Below are 20,118 nucleotides of genomic sequence, written 5' to 3' on the forward strand. Positions count from 1 at the left end.
GGCCCCCTGCTGGTCCAGCCCCAGCACCCAGCGGTGTCCTTCTCCAAGCACCCACACCGTCCAGCATCCAGGGTGACGCTGGGTGCAGCGCTGTTCTCACTGCGTGTGGAAGCCGGGCTGCTCGTGACCCTGGCCTGTCTGTCAGGAGCCAGATCCCAACGGCCCCACGGACGGGGCCCTCCGCGGATGGAGACTGCATGACTGGGTGAAGCTGCCAGGTCTGGACCGCAGCCCCTAGGACGGGCTCTTCCCCGGGAAACCCTCAATCCCTCCACAGAGGTGCCCGCACAGCCCTGCCCATCTCCCCACACCCCTGACGCTGAGCCGGGCACCCAGCGGGACCTCTCTCTGCGTGATCAGCCACTCAAGGTGCAGCCCAACCAAAAGCTGCACCGAATCCAGAGGCTGCAGCGGGGCCCTGGCGCACGGACGCTGAAACGTAAGGAGACGCAGGTGACACGCGCGGACTCCGCCCCGACGACCCCGAGAGCAGCGCAGTGGCCTCGGGAGCCCACCCCGCGCCCGCACCTCGCCATGCCCACCCCGCCCTCGAGAGCCTGTGGGCGCGGTCTGCGCGTCGCCCCGCCCTCCCGCGCCCGCCCAGCTCGCCCTCGCGAGGCTGCTGTGGGCGTGGCCTGATGATCGCCCCGCCCCTTAGACTCGGCCCTCTGTCACCTGACCGCCCGCGTCTCACGTGACCGGCTCTGCGCCGCCATCTTGGATCTCCGGTGAGGAGCGGAAAAGCGGGGGAAAGAAGGCGCTGAGCTGGGAACGCGGCGGGAGAGGACGAGGGCGAGGGCGAGGGCACAGGGGCGCCCGCCCGGCCCCAAGAGGCCCGCGGAGCAGCAGCCGCCGCCCGACCGCAGGTACTGCGTCCCGAGGCCGCCCCTCGCCGCTGCGGGCGCCGCCGCCGGCCATGTGCGCCTCCCCGCGGGCCTCGCCGCCGCCCCCTGCGGTCCCCGTGCGGCCGCGACGAGGCCCGCGGCTGCCCCGCACCGCGCCCCCGCCGCCGGCCCATCAGAACTGCAGGTGCAGAAACAGCCCGCGCAGCAGCCCAGCCGCCCCTGTCCCAGCCTCTCCGGCCGTGGGGAGAGCTCCCGCCTGTGAGTCGGGGGCGCCAGGGGAGCGGCTTGTGCGGCTGAGTGACAGGCCCGCCAGGCTGCCTCCGCGCCGGAAGCCGCCTCTGTGCCGGCGGGGCTGCGCTCGGCCCTCAGCCCGCATCTCTGTTACAGGCGGCCTCGGGGCTGTCGCCTCCCGCGCACTTTCTCTGTGGTTCTCCGCCGGGCCCCGCGCGTGCGTCACTGGTTGCTGAGGGACCCCGGCCCCTCCTTTCCTTTCCCGGGGAACCCGTGTAGCGTTCCCTTCCCGGGGAGGACAAACACTTTCTGCCCCGGCAGTGACCTTCGCCGTAAGGTGCAACCAGGTGAAACGAATAAGCACCCTTTGAACTTTCAGGTTCTTTCTAGATAGTGAAACCACCAGGCGCGGGGACACGTGGGAGCGGGGCTGGCCCTGCGTTCCCGGGGAGGTGGGTCCGTGGGTCCGGACACGGCCTCTCGCCTTGTGATGCTGCCTGCCCCTCAGCCCGCCTTGCTCGTGGAAGTGTTTGATGTTTGCAGAATCACCGTTGTTAGATTGTGTTCAGTTAAGATTTAAAAAAAAAAAAACAGTATGCAAATCATCGTTCCTTATAAATTAGAAAGTGGTATCAGCAAAACCAATAGTATTTGGAGTCAATTAGATAAATTCGGAGCTAACGCATAAAATACACTAAAATTACGGGAGAAGTTTCCAGAGGTATTTTGTTATAACTTATACAAAGTCCTAAACTCTACTTATTAGGTAAATTGTGTAAATGTGCATCCCATAATTGGGTTCTTTTTTTGCCATAGAATATTGAGAAATGTCTCACTGCCCAAAAAAATCATTACTTTGTTTCTCCAAGTAAGAGAAATGTTTGATGCTACCTACTTTCCTTCTTGGCCACAGCTGGATGTTGAAGATTGATCCAAGGAACTACTCATTTCAGGAACTGATTTGAAAGACACTGGCGCTGCCACTTAGCAGCCATGTAACCTTTAAGTCACTTAAAGGGCACTACCGTTTCCTTATTTGTAACATCGCTAGACCCTCCCAAAGATCAAACTCGCTTACCTGGTTGATACAAAGTAGCAGTGAGAGGCTGTTTCTCTTCAATATCACTACTTACAAACTTTGTTCTCACTGAGCAATAAAAGGAAATTGGTGTATTGAGAAAGGATAGGTTTGGAATCATATAGCCTTGGATTCCAATTCTTAAACCATTTATTACTTTATATCTGTGAGTCTCAGATTCCTCGTCTGCAAAAAAGAGATTATTAGTACCAGGGGCAGGATAGAAGAGGTCAACGGGGGGAAAGGAGGGACATATGTAATACTTTCAGCAATAAAGATTTAAAAAGGAAAAAACAAGTTAACATTACCAGGAATTACATGAGTGATATACAGAATCTGCACAGACACTGTCAAGGGCAAGGACCCCCCCCCCCCCCCCATTCATCTTCACGGTCTTATGTGACATGCTTGGCACATTATAGGTGCTCAGTAAATGTTAAATCTAAATGTTGATTGACGTTAGTTGGACCTGATGTTTTAATTGTAGCTGCCAAACTAGAATATTACCTCAAGCTAGATGCCAGCTAAGGAATTTTATACTGGAAATTCATATACCTGTGATATTTATACTCAGTTTTTTCTTGGTAACAATAATTACATTGAACTAAGGAGATTTTAATGTAAATAAGTTATAGCTGACTTTAGTAGGGTAAATCTATAAATGGGTAGCAGTTTGGGGGTAATTTTTTACAGATAGTTTATAATTCAGGGACAGGAAAGTTCATCCAGCTCTGTGCTTTTGTTTTCTATCTAAGGAATCTAAAACCCACAGAAACAGCCCTGGTGGTGGTGGGGGCAGGGCGGGCTCAGTTGGTTGGAGCGTCCTCCCATACACCAAAAAGGTTTTGGGTTCAATCCCCAGTCAGGGCACATACGGAAGGCATGTCTCTCCCTCTCCCTCTCCCCTCTCCCCTCTCCCCTCTCCCCTCTCCCCTCTCCCCTCTCCCCTCTCCCCTCCCCACTCCCCACTCCCTCCTCCCCCCTCCCTCCTCCCCCCTCCCCCCTCTCCCCCCCCCTCTTTAAAATCAATAAAAAACATATTCTTGGGTGAGAATAAAAATAAAATAAAACCCACAGAAACTGACTTGCCTAAGGTCACACAGCTAACAGGTTATGTTTTGTATTTTAGAATTACAATAATCTAGAAAAATGGGAAATTGGCCATTACTTTTATAGCACAATTTTTTTGTAGTTGGAAAAGAGCAAATTCTTAGCCTTAAAGAAAAGGTTCTTTATAACATTGACTTGTCTTCGTACACACACAGGAAAGTTAACAGCCTTTCTCCATCCCATCGAGGCCCACGCGAATTGTTCAGCTTGATTTTACTTTGATTACCATACTGACTGCTATACCTGAAAGGAACTAATTAGATACATAAATAAACCAAATAGAAAATTACAAGGAAATAACGACAACCGCTAATTTGGCTCTTTTGTTTGAAAAAGATGTTAATTACAAGCTTTTGCCTGTGGAATAATGTTGTCTGGGAAAGATTTGAGACTTAGTGGGAAAGGTGGTAGAACTATTCTGGTCTATTTGTTGTTGTTAATCCTCACCCAAGGATATTTTTTTTTCATTGATTTCTAGAGCATGAAAGGAAGAAAAGGAGAGAGAGGGAGAGAAACGTTGATTTGTTGCCTCCTGTACTCACCCTACTGGGGCTGGGGAACCTGCAACCCGTGCCCTTCACTGGGAATCAAACCCGAGATCCTTCGGTCCACAGGCTGAGGCTCTGACCACTGAGAAAACCCTGCCAGGGCTATTCACTTATTTGTAACAATTTGATGTATTTGGTCTCATGTTATGTCTGAAGGCTGCAAACAAGAAACCCCTTTGGCTGAGACCTCTAGTCTTTCCTCCTCCCAGTAAATCTTCCGAGTCAACCATGCCCCTGGATGACATGCTTATTCTCACTGCTGAAAATGTGATGTTATGGCTGCTGTCATTGTCAGTCTCACCCTTGTGTCAACAGAGTCCCAAGAAAGCGAATGGCACCCTCAACGTTGGATAATTCAAGGAGGATGTATTTACAAAGGTGCTCATAGTCCAGGTGAGGGGCTTGGGTAGGCAAACCCCGGGGATAGCACGGTGATCTGGAGCAGGTCAGGAGCAGGGAGAGGGGCTAGAACCAGGAGTGTCCTGTAGAGCAGCCTGCCTGGAGGGACACAGCCCGTTCAAGGTCACCTGAAGGGAGGAGGCCAGGGAAATGAGGATCTTGATGTTACTCTGCTGCCTCCTGACCTCCAGGCATGGCTCCCTGTTGACATAACTCCCCCAGCAACCAGAGGACAGGGGTCCTGGTGATGTGCTCCCTCCTGGGACAGGCCTGGAGGGCCGACGGTGACATCGTTTGGAATTCAGTGTATATCTTACCTCTTCACGGAGCCTTTGCTTACCTCTCTAGACCGAAGGAGCGCTTCATTCTCTTGTTAGGGTTTAGTCATTGGCTGTTTCTGACGATTTTACCTTGTGTACTGTCGCAATTTTTAAAAGCTGTTAATTCTTTTAAATTTCTAACCAGGTTTGTCTTATTCTCTCAACTCAGTTTTAAACTGTGAGAACTGTAAATTTAATTTTTTTTTTCATTCTTCCTGGTGCTTTGCTTAGTGCCTTGCACATATGAATGTTTTCTATAACTTTTTATATTAAAAATTTAAGCATTACACAAGTAGAATAGTATAATGAGCCCCTACTTGCTCACCTCTCCAGTTACAAAATCTGCCAGTCTCCTTTAACCCTCTCTCTCCCACCAGCCTCCCACCAGAGTAACGTTTTCCATAACTGCTTTTACATCGATCTCTTGGAGACCATGCATAGTATGCAGATTAGTACAGTCCATGTTGCTGTTAAGCCACTAGCATTGTCTTTGTTGTCCTTATTTTCATCTCTTATTATTCAAATAAATTTTACTTCACTTGACTTGCAGTCCCATATACTTATGCACATTGGTGGCCTAAGTCAGTGGTCGGCAAACTAATTAGTCAACAGAGCCAAATATCAACAGTACAACGATTGAAATTTCTTTTGAGAGCCAAATTTTTTAAACTTAAACTTCTTCTAACGCCACTTCTTCAAAATAGACTCGCCCAGGCCGTGGTATTTTGTGGAAGAGCCACACTCAAGGGGCCAAAGAGCCGCATGTGACTCGCGAGCCGCAGTTTGCCGACCACGGGCCTAAGTGAACTCTCTGTGAAAATTTAGAGTTGGCCTTAAGGTCAACTTAACTCTCTGTAGACTTTATTACCAGCTGTTATCTAATCTGATTAGCAGAGACTTTGTTCTACTGAGACTTAACTTTTGCATTGATTTTTGCAAGTGTCCCCAGACTGGTTTTTCAGGTATTTCTCGGTGTATTTGATGTTATCCTGTCTGTTTTAGAGATGCCATTTCTGTACTTATCCCCAACATGTGCAGCCTCTGCAGTGAGACACGTAAATGCCCAGGGAGATGGGGCACCTGCTACAGGTTTCCCTGAGCACACGGCTTTCCACGTGAGTCTCTTGTCAGATTGTTTTGTAATGTGTTTTGTTTGTGGTGAGATAACTCCTCCTCCTCTTCATTGCACAGGGAGCAGTTGGCGTGCTCTGCCCCGCTCCTGTCATGTCAGGGAGTGAAGAGGGACAGCCTGTGGGTGTGCAAAGCTAGCCTCCAGGTTATCAGTCAGCTTGCTGAGGTCACATTTCCTGGGAAGGAGGCCTTAGGTCTGCAGTAGAGCCCCAGGTCTGTGCAAGAAATTGAATGTTCCAGGTTTCCTATCATTAGGTTGTATTTAACTGAACAGAAGAAATAAAGCCTGAGAGCGGCCCAGAAGGGGAATCCGTAGTCCTGTGAGGAGCCACAGCTCCCTTGACCTAAACGTGGAATTCACAGGCAGCAAAGTGACTTAGAAAGTCACCCAGGGTTTTTCTAGAGGAACAGATTGTTCTCTCAATCACTGGTCCCTCTTAGTGATTGAGGCTGAGTGTAAAGACTTCAGACACTTGTTCTTTCTGCCTGAGAAAGACTTTGTAAGGGAATACAGATGGTCCTCAGACAGGAATTTTCTACTTCATGATGGTGCAAAAGCTGTATGTTTGGTAGACACCATACTTTGAGTTTTGATCTTTTCCTGGGCTGGTAATATGTGTATGAAAGATACTCTGACTCTGGACAGTGGCAGCCCCCGGCCAGTCACAGTCTTGAAGGTCAGCATCCCAGACTCCGCAGTATAGCATGGAGTGTGATTTTTGACTAGTAAGTCAACGAGCATCTGTCGTCTTTTGGGAGATAATACCCTCAGGTTGTTCAGGGGGGAGAGTGGCTACAGGGCCACAGGCCCCGGATTGCTGGGTGGTCATCCCTGTTGTCAAGGCTGGAGCGCATCCCAGTTGTGATTGTGGTCAGTTGGGAAGAGGGTGGGGGCAAAGGGCACCAGAGAAGCCAGGGGTAAAATGTTTGTACTTCTGCCTGATGTGGGCCCAGATGGGAAGTTAGTGTGCCTGAGAGCAGGAAATACGGAGCACCCTGACTGCTGTGAGTGGGTAGGGGAGACCGTGCTGAGCCATCTGAGCCCGGTGGGGTCTGGTGGGAGTTTGGGTACAGTCCTAGCAGGGGCCACGATTCAACTTCTGAAATAAGAGTTCAGAGCCTGTGACGGGGGTATGGTCTTTGGTCTGCAGGAGGGGTCCTCAAACTTTTTAAACAGGGGGCCAGTTCACTGTCCCTCAGACCATTGGAGGGCCGGACTATAGTTTAAAAAAAAACTATGAACAAATTCCTGTGCACACTGCACATATCTTATTTTGAAGTAAAAAAACAAAACGGCAAAAACACCCGCATGTGGCCCGCGGGCCGTAGTTTGAGGACGCCTGGTCTACAGCTAGGGCCACTAAAACTTTTGTTGGAGTTTATTGAATGTGTGAGATTCCAAAACGCACCTGAAATGTGGAAGAACAAAACTTGTTGCTGGAAAAAAAGAAAAGCCTAAACCTAAAAAATGAGATCCAAGTCGACAAATAATCTCACTTTAAGCTAAAGGAAGTGTTTGAAATGACGTAGGTGCTGTCAGGAAGCAGTGTTTAAGATTAGGCTGAAAGAGATTGTGTTTTCTATTGAGTGACTTCCTTGGCCAGACCATCTCTTCCTAAGGACCCGTGCATATGTGGACAACTAGGATGTCAATTGCTTCCGTCTTCGATGGCCCTTTCCTTTCAGGGGAAAGAAAGTAACATGTATGGGTGATAGCTGACCACTAATATGAGCTCTGGAAAACCCACAGCGTTGTTTGTGGTTTATCTTCGGGAAGATGAAGGAAGTAAAAGGAGGAACTGGACTATTGCTTTTCTTTAGTTTCGTTGCATAGTACTTCTCAGAGTTCACTGTGTCCATCCCGATAAGTTAATTACATATTTTCACAATTCCAAAGGCTTGCAGAGAAGAAAAACTACAATTATATTTGGTGTAAGAAGTTGCATCAGTCATGTATCGGCTCTAGGGATGGTATTTCATAGTAAGTTAAGGTGGTTCTGCCCTGGGAATGGCTGTGTTCGTCCAACCAGTTGTGACCTGGTGTCTCTCTGTGGTCTGTCCTCCTTTCTAGATATGGAAGTGAGCAGCAGCGTCGCCATGTTGGTGCCAGACATTGGGGAACAGGAAGCTATATTGACGGCCGACACTGTCATCAGTTCTTCACTGGAAATTGATGGACAAAGTTCAGCTAAAGCAGATCCATTAATCCATGTTATCCAGAAGTTGAGCAAGATAGTGGAACATGAAAAGTCACAAAAATGCCTTTTGATTGGGAAGAAGCGCTCACGTTCCAGTGCTGGGACGAGCACTCCTGAAGCCCAGGAGCTCGGGGAGATTCCAGCGAAAGGAGCCCCGCCCCCTGTGGCTGACATCAGGAGGGCCGAGCCGGCACAGATCCCTTCCAGCCCGGACCCTCTCACCCAGAACGATGGGAAGGCTATGTCTTACCAGTGCAGCCTTTGCAAGTTCCTGTCCCCGTCTTTTTCTGTGCTCAAGGACCACATCAAGCAGCACGGCCAGCAGAACGAAGTGATCCTGATGTGCTCCGAGTGCCACGTTACCTCCAAAAGCCAAGAGGAGCTGGAAGCCCATGTGGTGAATGACCACGAAAACTATGCCAACGGCCCCGTTCAGCCCAAAGCCGAACCGTGCGTGAGCCCCTCCAACTCTGTGTGTCTGAGACCCACAGAGCGGAAGCGCGAAGGCACTCCCGACCTCTCTGTTAGCGTGCGTGGTCCACAGACACATGTCGTCCCCGCCGCATCTGAGAAGGACAGGGGGAGGAGGAAGTGGTATGCCTACGAACAGTACGGCATGTACCGGTGCTTATTTTGTAGCTACACGTGTGGGCAGCAGCGAATGTTGAAGACACACGCTTGGAAGCATGCCGGGGAGGTGGACTGCTCCTACCCGATATTTGAAAATGAGAATGAGCCCCTGGGCTTGCTGGGCTCCTCGGTGGCGGCTGCACCCGGCGGGGTCGACGCCGTGGTCATCGCTATCGGAGAGAATGAGCTGAGCATCCACAACGGGCCGGCGGTACAGGTACAGATTTGCAGCTCAGAGCCTCTGTCCTCGGCGTCGGCCCTGCCTGGTGCGGAACGAGACACGGGTCTCCGCAGGTCGGTGGCCCTTGGGCCTAATGAGGAGGACGTGTTGGAGGTGATCTCCGATGTGGAGGAGAGTCTGATGGCTGATAGCCTCCTCTCGTCGGCACAGAAGATCATCAGCAGCAGCCCCAACAAGAAAGGCCACGTGAACGTGATAGTGGAGCGTCTGCCCAGCGCCGAGGAGACCGTGTCGCAGAAGCCTTTCCTCGTGAACGCTGCGCTGGAGGAGGGGAGCCTCCCGGCCCCTCCAGGGCCCCCGACAGGCTGTGAGGGGAGAGAGGAGGCCTATCGTGCCGATCAGTGTACCGTCGATATCGGGGGGCTGATCATAGGCTGGAGCAACACAGAGAAGAAGGAGAGCGAGCTGATCCATCAGGGACTGGCCCCTGACGAGAACGCCCCCCCGGGCCGAAGGAGGACGAATTCCGAGTCCCTTAGGCTGCACTCGCTGGCGGCAGAAGCCCTGGTCACAATGCCCATCAGAGCTGCCGAGCTCACGAGAGCCAACCTTGGGCACTACGGGAACGTCAACCTCTTAGACCCAGACACTGGGCAGAGGCAGGTGGATAGCACCTTGGCAGCCTATTCTAAAATGATGTCACCCCTTAAAAACTCTTCAAATGGATTAACGAGTTTTAACCAAAGCAGCTGCCCCTTGGTGGCACTCCCAGAGGGCAGGCAGGAGCTGTCTGACGGGCAGGTGAAGACGGGCATCAGCGTGTCCTTGCTTACTGTCATTGAGAAGCTGCGGGAAAGGACGGACCAGAACGCCTCGGACGAGGACATCCTGAAGGAGCTGCAGGACAACGCCCAGTGCCAGCCCAGCGGCGAGGCCGGCCTGTCGGGTGGCGGCGTGGTGGAGTACATCCCCAACGCCGAGCGGCCCTATCGCTGCCGCCTCTGCCACTACGCGAGCGGGAACAAGGGCTACATCAAGCAGCACTTGCGGGTCCACCGGCAGAGGCAGCCCTACCAGTGTCCCATCTGTGAGCACGTGGCCGACAGCAGCAAGGAGCTGGAGAGCCACATGATCCACCACTGCAAGGCCCGGCTGTACCAGTGCAAGCGCTGCGCCGAGGCCTTCCATTATAAGGTACGCGGCCCCAGGTGCGCTGGGAACCCAGCCTCAGAGCAGGGACAGGTGTGGTGGGTACAGTCCACCCACATTTGGTCAATCAGGAAACAGACCCAAGAAGGTTTGGTACTTGGCCCAGACGATGGGGAGTGAAATCTGGGTCATCGGAACTTCTGGGGTAGGACTCTCCCTGGCCGCCTCTGGCCTTAGTGTTTTAGTGTCTCTTCAGAATGTGTGGCTTTTACAGTGCAAGGGTATGTGCAGCGGGGGACAGCATGCAATACACACAAATGCACAGATGTAACCCACATCAGCAACGCACGGCCCCGAAATGCAAGTCGTTCCCTCCACGGCTGCACAGCCAGCCCACAGTGACTCGTTTCATTGCAGAAGGAAGAATGGGCTGGATGAGACAGTGCCATGGACGTAGAGCCACATATTAGCTGTATGGGCAGTTTGAGGAACTTTCAAGGTCACTTTGACTATGTGACTTTCACCTTATGTGCGACCTTGAAGCCAACAACCAGCGTGAAATGCTGTTTTTGTAAAGGAAACTTGCATTCTTTGGATCAGTGATTTAGGACTTTTTTTCTTCGATATGCCAGTTGACGGGGGAAGTATTTTTTGCTATCCTAAAGGGCCCGCTGGGAAACAGGGACGTGGACTTTCTCTCTGGCGACCCAGGGGTGGCTGGTAGTGAGATGGTTCAGGAAGGAAAGGCCTTTGAGGGAGATTCCACTCCACTCAGATTGCCCTCCTGGAATCTGGAATGGCTTCGGCCACTGGACACGGAAGGGGGGGGGGTGGCGGGGAGCAGTCCCAGGGGTGCCTGCAGCAACTATGCTCTTGATTTGCAGTGGCTGGTGGGATTTCTTTCTGTGAAAGCGCTGACTCTGGGAGCCCTCCAGCCCTCTCCCTGGGCCTGTCCATGGGGTGAGTGTGCACACACCACGCCAGAACCCAGGACAGAACCTGGAGAGAACTGCCTTCCTGGTGCTCCCCCAGGGCAGTTCTTCCCATAAACTGCCAAAGGCTCAGATAATGATGGGGCACATTTGCTTTTGAAGCGTTGGTGGTGTGTTCTAGGTTCCAGGCCATGGAAGCACGGCTCCTGTAACTGCAATGAGTTCATTAGGAATTGCTGTTCATTTCTCTCGTGTCCAGAGTCAGCTGAGGAGCCATGAGAGAGAGCAGCACAGCCTTCCAGATCCCCTGTCAGTCGCGGCTTCTGCTGAGCCCAGGATTCCCAGGGACACCGCTGAGGCGAAGTGTGCCCAGGAAGGTAGGTGTGCATTCCCACACGGGCTGCACGGCTCGCCTCCCAGGTGAGAAGCGCCCTGAGCAGTCTGTCCGGTGGGGGGTTTTCAGGACTAAAGCTGATTCTGTCCTCCTCTGTTTTGCACTGTGGGTTCTGGTCTCCTCCTGGGGACACTCTGAGTCCTGAACGAAGTACTGTGAGTAAGTCCTCAGCTTCACCTTGTAGGGAGCTCTGACACTGACATTTCTGCTGTCCTGTAAGAGCCAGAGGCGGCATGAACCTTAGGTGCCAGGCCCGTGAGCCAGGGAAGCTGCAGCGAAGCAGCAGCCTGCCCCTCCCCCAGCCCAGCTGACCCGCGAGAACAGCTCACAGATGGCAGCCCCCACCCCAGACTCTGAGGCCCCTGCTGTGATCTTATCGTAACCAAGGTTGCTGCCAGATGTCACCTGCACTCTCTTTCAAACACGGCACCAGATCTCTATGTACGCGTCAGGTACCGCTCAGTCAAGGCTCGGCTAATAGGAATATTAGCATCAAAAGATTTCACTCGTGCCCCATGTAAAGGCGGTGCCACATCCCGAGAATCTGGGCTAATGCATGCTGAGCTGCGCTTCCCTGCGTCAGCTCGCTTAAATTGATAAACTCCCAGTGTCTTGAGTGTGGTGCATCGTGTTTATGGGAAATAAAACATATTGGGGTGACTTTCCTTTTTAGATTTCCTAAGAATTAAAGTTAGAAACAATTGCAGAGTAAAATGTTTTCCTGTAATGTTCATCACATTATACCCCAGCACGCATAACCGACGCGGGAATGTTTCTGAGAGAACTGTGCTGACACCCGCATCCCCTGTCAAGCAGCTGTCACCCCTGCAAACGTCTCCCAGACAAAAGGAGTTTATGACAGAGCATCTGCCTCTGCAGAGATGGCTGAGCTAGACAGTTTGCTTCCTTTCTGCAGAATAGCCAGGTGCTCCTCTCCCTTCACACATTATGCTCCGCATCCCTGTGAAGGAGCCTTAAAACATTTGATAGCTTTGGGCCGTGAATCCCTAATGGCGGGATAAAGTCAGGCCTGCTCAGGGGCACCGCCTGCGGTGAGCACAGGGCTGGAATATGTCCTTTCAGGCAGTCATCTCACTATCCACATGGGCCGTTAACAAGTTAAAACTCACAATTTTAATGGAAAGATTTAACATGTGAGCTCAAAATTAAAGTAACCAGTTCGTTATTCTATGACGAGCTGTCCAACATTAGTGTCTCTGCCACATTCCATCTTGTAGCCGCCTGGGTCAAGGGTGGATTTCACATGCAGGCCATGCCTTCCCCACCCGGCCCACTCGCCCGTTTTTGTCATCAGAGAGTGACAGTTCAGATGACGGACGACCTCCTGGGCGCTTTATTCATTCAGCGTTGAGCTTTCAAAATCTGGTCGTCAAACCAAAGAACAAGTTCCTAGCTCACAGAGAAGGGAAAGATGAGTCATTGGCATTCACTGAAACTTTAACCGCTTCGTGATCTCACTGAAGAAGAGGGAGGCGTGTGCCCTGTGGTCCATCTCTGCCCGTTAGGACGGCACGGGCACCTCAGGGCACGTTTCAGCTCAGAGGCACAGGGCCACGGAACTTGGGACGTGTGTTCTGCCCAAGTCAGGACCATCCTGGGCTGGCCCTGGTGCTGGGAGCACAGTAAAGGCGGCAGCGCCGTTGAGGAGCCCAGTGACCAAGACAGATGGTGCTCCACCAGAGCCTCGGGCAGAGCACCTCCATGTGTGCTTCCTTGTGAGATTTAAGTAAACTGTTCTTTGTTGCAAACCTGCAATTTGCCAAGCCCTGGGGAGTCGCTGTAAACACAGCAGGCAGGTTCCTGCCCGCGAGGAGTTAGCAGCTAGGACACGTCAGAGACTTCACAGGAACCTACAGATGCGGCAGAGGAAGAACACAGTGCCCCCGGCGTGCTGACCGCACCGGAATCCTCTGGTCGCTCCGTTTTGTAGATAAGAAAGCCAAGTCCCCCAGAGGGGAGATAATTTGCCTGTGATCACACGGTGCTGCTGGCAGCAAAGATGAAGCCCAAGGTCTTGAGTTGAAACCCAGTACCTTCTCCCTGGAAACAGCTGCTCAAGGTGGCACAGCCTCCCGTTCTGTGTGCAGGCACCTTTTCGTGGTGTTTTTATTCGTTGTGATTGGTCTGCAGTACCGCTCACACAGAGCATGACCCGACATCCCAGGCTTTGTTTTTCAGGGATTTTTTAAACTACATTTGGAGCAGTGCCCTTTATAATCAAGTCCAAATTTTTAACCTACCAATTGAGAGTAACACTTAGATTATAATCATGATTAGTGTGCCTATTTAATGTAATAGATTTATGCCGGGATATTAGGACATTTTGTTCTGTCTGGCAAACGTAGGTACTAGCAAAAGAAAATATCCATTTTGTTTTGTTAAAATTTAGTGTGGATTTGCTTTTGTACCTGTGTTTGACCTCCCTGTGCTGTGGCGTGTTGTCTCTAAGCTTCCTCCCGCTCTGCCCTCTTCGGTGGCCGTGCTTGCTTTGTTCTGAGAATAGAGCAGTCAGGATGTGGATGGCTGTGGACTTGGTGCTCACAGAGTAAACAAGGGTTGGGCATCTTCAGGAGCAGTTTCCATTGCTCACATCACTCAGCCATGTCCAGGCTTTCTGGGCTCAGCAGCCCAGCCCTGTTGCACGGTGGCCTATGGATTCAGAGAGCTGCATATTCACGTTGGTTATAACCTTTGTCCTCGGACCTGCCAGAGTGCTGGATGTCACTAGTGGCACAGCGTTATCTGGCATGTAATAGCAGACAGTTGCTTTTCCCTGGTTGTTGCATTGACAGCTGACAGTCATAAACAGAGGAAACCCACAACTGAAAAAGCACTAAGCTGTTTGTATTCCTATTCCGTTTGTTACAGATACTTTGTAGCCACACTTTAGATTATTGGATTCTGATACTAAATTATAGCTTGTTGGCAAATCGTTGTTTCCCTAAGACAATGTACCCATGTTAATTAGACTAATACCTTTCACATTAACTGTGTATCTCTGATTAATTCAGCTGCTAGTAGTCAGCGGGCACTGGCATCAAGTCCATTCTTTTAGAATTTTGTGCAAGGTTATGTAGAGACCAACCCAGTGTATCTATGTCTCCCAGTCAGGTGATGTTCACTTTATATCTGCTGGTGGCCCAGGGACAGGTGCCCTGTGAGCCGTTTTCTGACTTGTTAACTTGGTCTGGAGAGAGCCTGGATGGAGGTATTAGTACTGCTGGTGTCAATGCTCATTGACAGTGGGATGTAAGTGCTGCCATTTGACTCTAATGAAAGCCTGTCACTAAAACTCTGAAATGCCTTGTCCAGAGAATAAGTCTTCAGTCCAGAAACAGTACAGATGTGACGTGTGTGATTACACAAGTACAACATACGTTGGTGTCAGAAACCACAGACGGACCCACAACTCGGACAAGCCGTACAGGTGAGTGTGATGACCCTGGTTCTAATGCTTGTGCTCAGCACTTTGTAATGAAGAAAAAAGTGGAAGTTATTAAACACACACACTTGTTTGAACACGGGTTAGACGCTAAGCAGCATTCACAGGTGGTGTTCAGTTGGTTAAAGACTCTGAGTCTAAGCTGGAGTCCCGGCCCGCAGCCTGTGTCTGGTTGGAATGAGGGACGATGCCCGTGGCTGTCAGTACCAGGTTCCAGTTTCATAGAATCGTCAGATAACAGTGTTCAGTTATTTGGGCCCTGAGTATTCTAGCAAAAGAGTCTGAACACTTAAAAGCAATAAAATTCCCTGTGAAAGATTCTGTTTTTGGAAATTAATCTGTCATGTGTAGAACAAGATCATTTTATTACTGGGTTTTCCATCGAGGCTAATTCTAGTAGTTTTCAGGAAATAGCAGCATTCTCAGTTGATGGAGATACGCTGGCAGATACAAGTCATGACTCCTAAGTAAACTGGCCTCTTGAGCATAAACCGCTGCTTTCGTAGTCAGCTTGTCCTGCTGGCGGCCAGAGGAACCCGTTTCCCACCCCAGCGAGGCCGACAGGACAGGGAGTGCCAGGCCTGGGCTCACTCTCTCACCCAAGGACACTTGTTTCATGTGCCAGCGCTCCCCTGGGTCCTGGGTGCAGCACGGGTGAGTGTGGGCAGGTCTGTGTGACATCTCAGAGAAACCTGACAGAACATGCCTTGCAAGGCCCTGCTTTCATCCTGCGGGGGGGCTCCCTCTACAGACATGGTTCCCTCCCGCTGCAGGTGCTCTCTGTGCGGGTACGTGTGCAGCCACCCGCCTTCCCTGAAGTCGCACATGTGGAAGCACGCCAGCGACCGCAACTACAACTACGAACAGGTGAACAAGGCCATCAATGACGCCATCTCCCAGAGCAGCAGGTACGGACCCCACGCGGCCTGCGCTGTCACGTGTAAGTTCAAGCCCTGCATTCTAACCCACTCACAGTTTGGTGCTTTGTTTGGCTTTAAGGGTTCTAGGGAAGTCCCCTGGAAAGACTCTGTTAAACAGCAGTGAAGAAGGAGCTGACCCCCCCACTGGGGGTGTGGACACTGTGGTGTCGTCCTCGGAGCCGGCTCCCCAGGCTCCCACCGAGCGCGAGAAACTGAGCCCCGCAAGTAACTCCTCGTGTCGCTCAGACAAGAACCCCGGGGTGGCCCCCCCAGGGATGGAGTACTGCGTCTTACTCTTCTGCTGCTGTATCTGTGGTTTCGAATCTACCAGCAAAGAAAACCTGTTGGATCACATGAAGGAGCACGAGGGTGAGATTGTCAACATCATCCTGAACAAGGAGCCCGGCGCAGCTCTCAACACGACCTAGACGCCACGGGCATGCGTCTCACCTCCTCAGACGCCCGACAGACACACGAGGGGGGATGACAGGTGTGACTTTGGAACCAAATGTGTAATGTAATCAAAGGAATTCCAAATGGATGAGCAGCAATAATATTTAAGTATTCTGAGTGAGGGAAAATGGGTTGGGGAGGAAGCAAAGATGTGACCCTGTATTAACCCTCTGTTACCTCTTGTTAGTGTTGAGTGTATTTATTACTAAAAGCTTATTACATGTAGAAATGCAAACAGAAGAGCTAAGAAAGGGTTTTTCAGGAACTGTCCTAAAACTATTGCTATAAAAGCGACACAGTCTCAAGCAGGGCTTGGTTTTCTTCCTTTGCAGCAAGATAGCGGCTCTGCAGGGAGGGCTTCCCAGCGTTCTACCTGAGTCTTCCCAGCGGAGAGGAAGTGTCAGATACTCGGTCTCAGATACGTTGCTTTACTCTTTCAAAAAAAAGGAAAGAAAGGAGACCTCTGAATCTATACCTAGATTATAAATAGGCATTTAAGGAGTAAATGTCTTAAATTTACAGGGTTTCCTGTGGGCACCAGACTCAGTCAGACCTTGGGGTTCCTAACACTGTCTCAGCCCAGGGCAGGTGCTCCCCAGAGGTTCCGTTCGGGATCTGACAGGTCACCACAGGGTCTTGGCAGTTACACAGCCATCTGCCCCTCTCCTGAACCAGTCCGAGCGTTTAGCTGGAAGAGTCTATTTAAACAACAAAGTATACAGATTTGCACTTGATCATCAGGCCTTGGAAGTAGTTTGATCTCTCTTTTTTTTTTTTAATAGTTTGATCTCTTCAATAAAAATCATTTGGGGGAAGAAGGGTGAGATCCAGAATCTGTTAAAATGAGGGCTTTGAGATTTTACTTCCCTGGAGTTCATTGATTTAGTTACACTTAGCATAAGAGAGGTAACCACATGTGGCTAAAATATGAAAATTCGGGTTGTTTATAAAGCTTTTAATAACAAATAACATTTGGCAAGTCTGCAGGGTTTCTCCTTTCTAGGAAATTCCTCCCGTCGGCTTTTGCTTTAGAGTGCACCGTCGAATAGATGTGACTTCTCATTTTTTTACACGTTTTGTATTAATGCGTTCTCCAGAGTCGAGAGGACAGGGGGTTTTGTTTTTGCATTGGTAGTTTGGTCATTTATTTACGCCTTGTTTCGTTGAAGGAAACTGTGCCCACAGTCAGAGGCGGGGCCGTGGGGCCGCCTCCTGGTGCTCTTCCTGAACGGCTCCTGCCCTGGCGCCAATCAGTGGGGAATGGGGAAGACAGGTTTGGATGTGATGCTCTAGGGACACATTTTAGAAAAGAAAGTTCTTCCCAAAGGGACGAGTTCACGTTTCTAAGGTAGCATTAGGAACTATTTAATGGGGCCAGGCATTTCATTTTCATGATGACGTAAACACACAGAATGGATCGAAACTGCAGCATTTTAGTTTAGGTAGCTATAAGTTATTTATGAAAGTTACTCCATTCCTGATATGTGGATTTTACAAAGATAAAACAAATTTATATATTGTAAATTATATTCCCCAAGTCCACTGCCTGTGGATTTATGTTCATTTCCTCCTGTTTTCAGAATTAAAACATTTTCATTTCATTTCTAATTCAAATATTTTAAATAGTTCATTATTATCACTTATATTGTTACCACTCATTCCACTCTTCCATTGCTTGTAGCTATGGCCCGGTATTTCTTTACAAAAATCTGATTCTGAAAATTAACAACCTTCGAAGAATTTTGTTTTATAAATTTTCCTTGGCTTTAATTTTATGTAATCATTTGGAAAATATGAATATCCAAAAAAATCCCAACAATTTCAACAGTGAATTTTTGAACTATCTTCATTTCCTTAAACCACTTCCATAGATTGTTACTTAAATTTTTCATTTGGAATCATGGATTTAAAGTATCCCTAGCTCATGGGATAAAAACTAGCCCAGAAGTTCTAAGTCTTTTAATGTTCATCTGGCCTAGACAATCCTCAAAAGCTCTCTCCTGGCCTGCAGGGGGAACCACATACCCAAGGCATTCTCCTTACCGGTTTGTGGCCAGCCTTAAATAACTCTCCCAAAGACAATTGAGTATTTCTAAAGACTAAACATGCGGTGGTAATTGAGGAAGAGATAGGTATTAAAGTAACCAGCAGGAGTCCCCTTTCTAGGAGTAACATTTTATTTTCTGGCTCTGACCTGTTGCCATACAGAATCTTTTGTTCTCCACTCTGAACACTTGATAATTCTAGGAGTTAATAGTGAAAATAGTTTTTCAAATAAACTTACTGGATAAGGCGGAGGTGGAGAGGGGAAGGTGATGCATGTGCCCATGATAAGGAACACTTTTCAGGGCTCCACTGTTTCCTCTCTTTCTCGAATAATCCAGAACACACTGGCCAGGCTCCGAAGTGCCAACACTCCGGTGATCGGGAGGCACCATGTGGTAGTGACACTTGTACAGCCTTCGCCCAGGTCTTTCATCCTGTTGGAGGTGGCTGTCGGTGGCCAGGTGTTGTTTCTCTTTCCTCACAGAGCAGCGGGGGCATTCACGTTTACATTGTATCTCCTGCAGTGTATGAGGCCTGGCAAAGAGGAGCAGACTGCCCTGGTGAGACTCAGTATATTTTCAGTTTTCATAGCCACTTATTTAACCTTTTTTTATTGTACAGCAAGGTGCTCTAAGTCATATTCTATAAAATATATTTAATAGAAACTTGAGTTTGCTATTCAAGGACATGAAGACATGTATTTTTTTAAGAAATGAGTATTGTGTAACACTATAGCATTGCTTCTGTAGCCAAAGTCTGAACATTTCTGAAACACTGACATGGGAAGACTACAGTTCATCCTGACAATGTGTAAAATGGGATGGTTTGCATTTTGTGAAATTATCCTGCACAGCGAGCTGCATGCCTTAATGCCCGAAACTCCAGGGTTGTGTTCACGGCAGAACAGCTTGCCCGCTCACCAGTGAGGCAGAGCTGTCGTGCGCCAGCTGCCTTCGGGAATACTGTACAATGTTAGAATAATTTATTTTGCTTTATAGGAATTTGTCATGTATTGACTTTAATATTGTATTTTGGTAATAAACTTTTTGTTAAAAACACTTGCCTCAAGGCTTTATTAGCAAAAGGTTATATCTGTACTTACCTTGGAAATACTGATTTGATCGCTTAGAAAGTTAGGTTTAGATAATGAACTTCCCAAGGAGTCAGCTAAAGCTTAGGATCGCCCTCTGGTAACTCCTCCACCTAATGCTGACTAGCACCAAACGATTGTGAAAACTCAGCCCATTTGGAAGCCTTTTCCTCGCTACACAGTTCCTTCTGTCTTCCAAGTCACATCCTCCCATGCTTTACATTCTCATGCAAAGTTCCAGACTAGCTCTGTGCATGGCAGTTACATTCCTGGTGGAAGGCCAACACGACGTGTGTGCCACAATGGCCATGGTGTGGTCCACACCAGTTGTTTCCTCATGTTGGATCTGCTGTGGGGACGTGAAGCGAACGTCATGACTGTCACTGATCTGGTTGTCTATTTGTGCCCGAGTATCCTGGGCCACCTTCTCTTAACACACTGTGGACCAGTAGTTCTATTGCTAGCTTTACCCAGTGGCCAGATAAGTTTCTATTGAACAAGTACAAAAACCGCTTTACATAAATGTTAAAGGCACGCTTTAAAATTAAATACCCATTGCATTTTGAATAGCCCATTGTTATTACATGTTCTTATAAGCTAATACCTTTTTATTAAAGTATGATACTTTTGTTTTTACAAACACTGTAATATGAAGCAAGAATTCTCGTGATCTGTCTACAATGTGTTAACATGTCTGAGGCCAAACGTTCCCTCACAATAGCTGTGACCCCTCATCCTGCCTCCCTAGGGGCCACAGCTATGTCCCCTCTCTTTCCAGAACCAAACTCCACTCTGCACTAAGCTCCAGCTTCCCTGTAGAAAGCCCAGCACAGAGGGTGCAGTGTGGGAGCCATCCTGACACTTGGCCATTGAGCACAGATGCCACTGGTGTGCCGTACGTGTGCAAGACACCGGTTTCAAAGACTCAGTACAAAAAAATGGGCGGTATCAATAGTTTTTTTATGTTGGTTACATGTTAAAATGATGACATTTTGGATTA

General features: G+C 49.4%; 1 protein-coding gene across 1 annotated transcript; it reads left to right on the top strand.

The window, feature by feature from the left end:
• The first annotated feature begins 841 nt into the window (after positions 1–841).
• ZNF507 (zinc finger protein 507) lies at positions 842–16,953 on the top strand. Its single transcript, XM_008140165.3, has 6 exons — positions 842–866; positions 7,734–9,865; positions 11,012–11,129; positions 14,480–14,594; positions 15,383–15,517; positions 15,609–16,953. Exons 2-6 carry the CDS (start codon positions 7,736–7,738, stop codon positions 15,955–15,957), a joined length of 2,847 nt encoding a protein of 948 aa, XP_008138387.2. The 5' UTR covers positions 842–866; positions 7,734–7,735; the 3' UTR covers positions 15,958–16,953.
• Positions 16,954–20,118: the final 3,165 nt, after the last annotated feature.

The sequence above is a fragment of the Eptesicus fuscus genome, chromosome 21 (assembly GCF_027574615.1).
Source record: "Eptesicus fuscus isolate TK198812 chromosome 21, DD_ASM_mEF_20220401, whole genome shotgun sequence".
Classification (NCBI taxonomy): domain Eukaryota; kingdom Metazoa; phylum Chordata; class Mammalia; order Chiroptera; family Vespertilionidae; genus Eptesicus; species Eptesicus fuscus.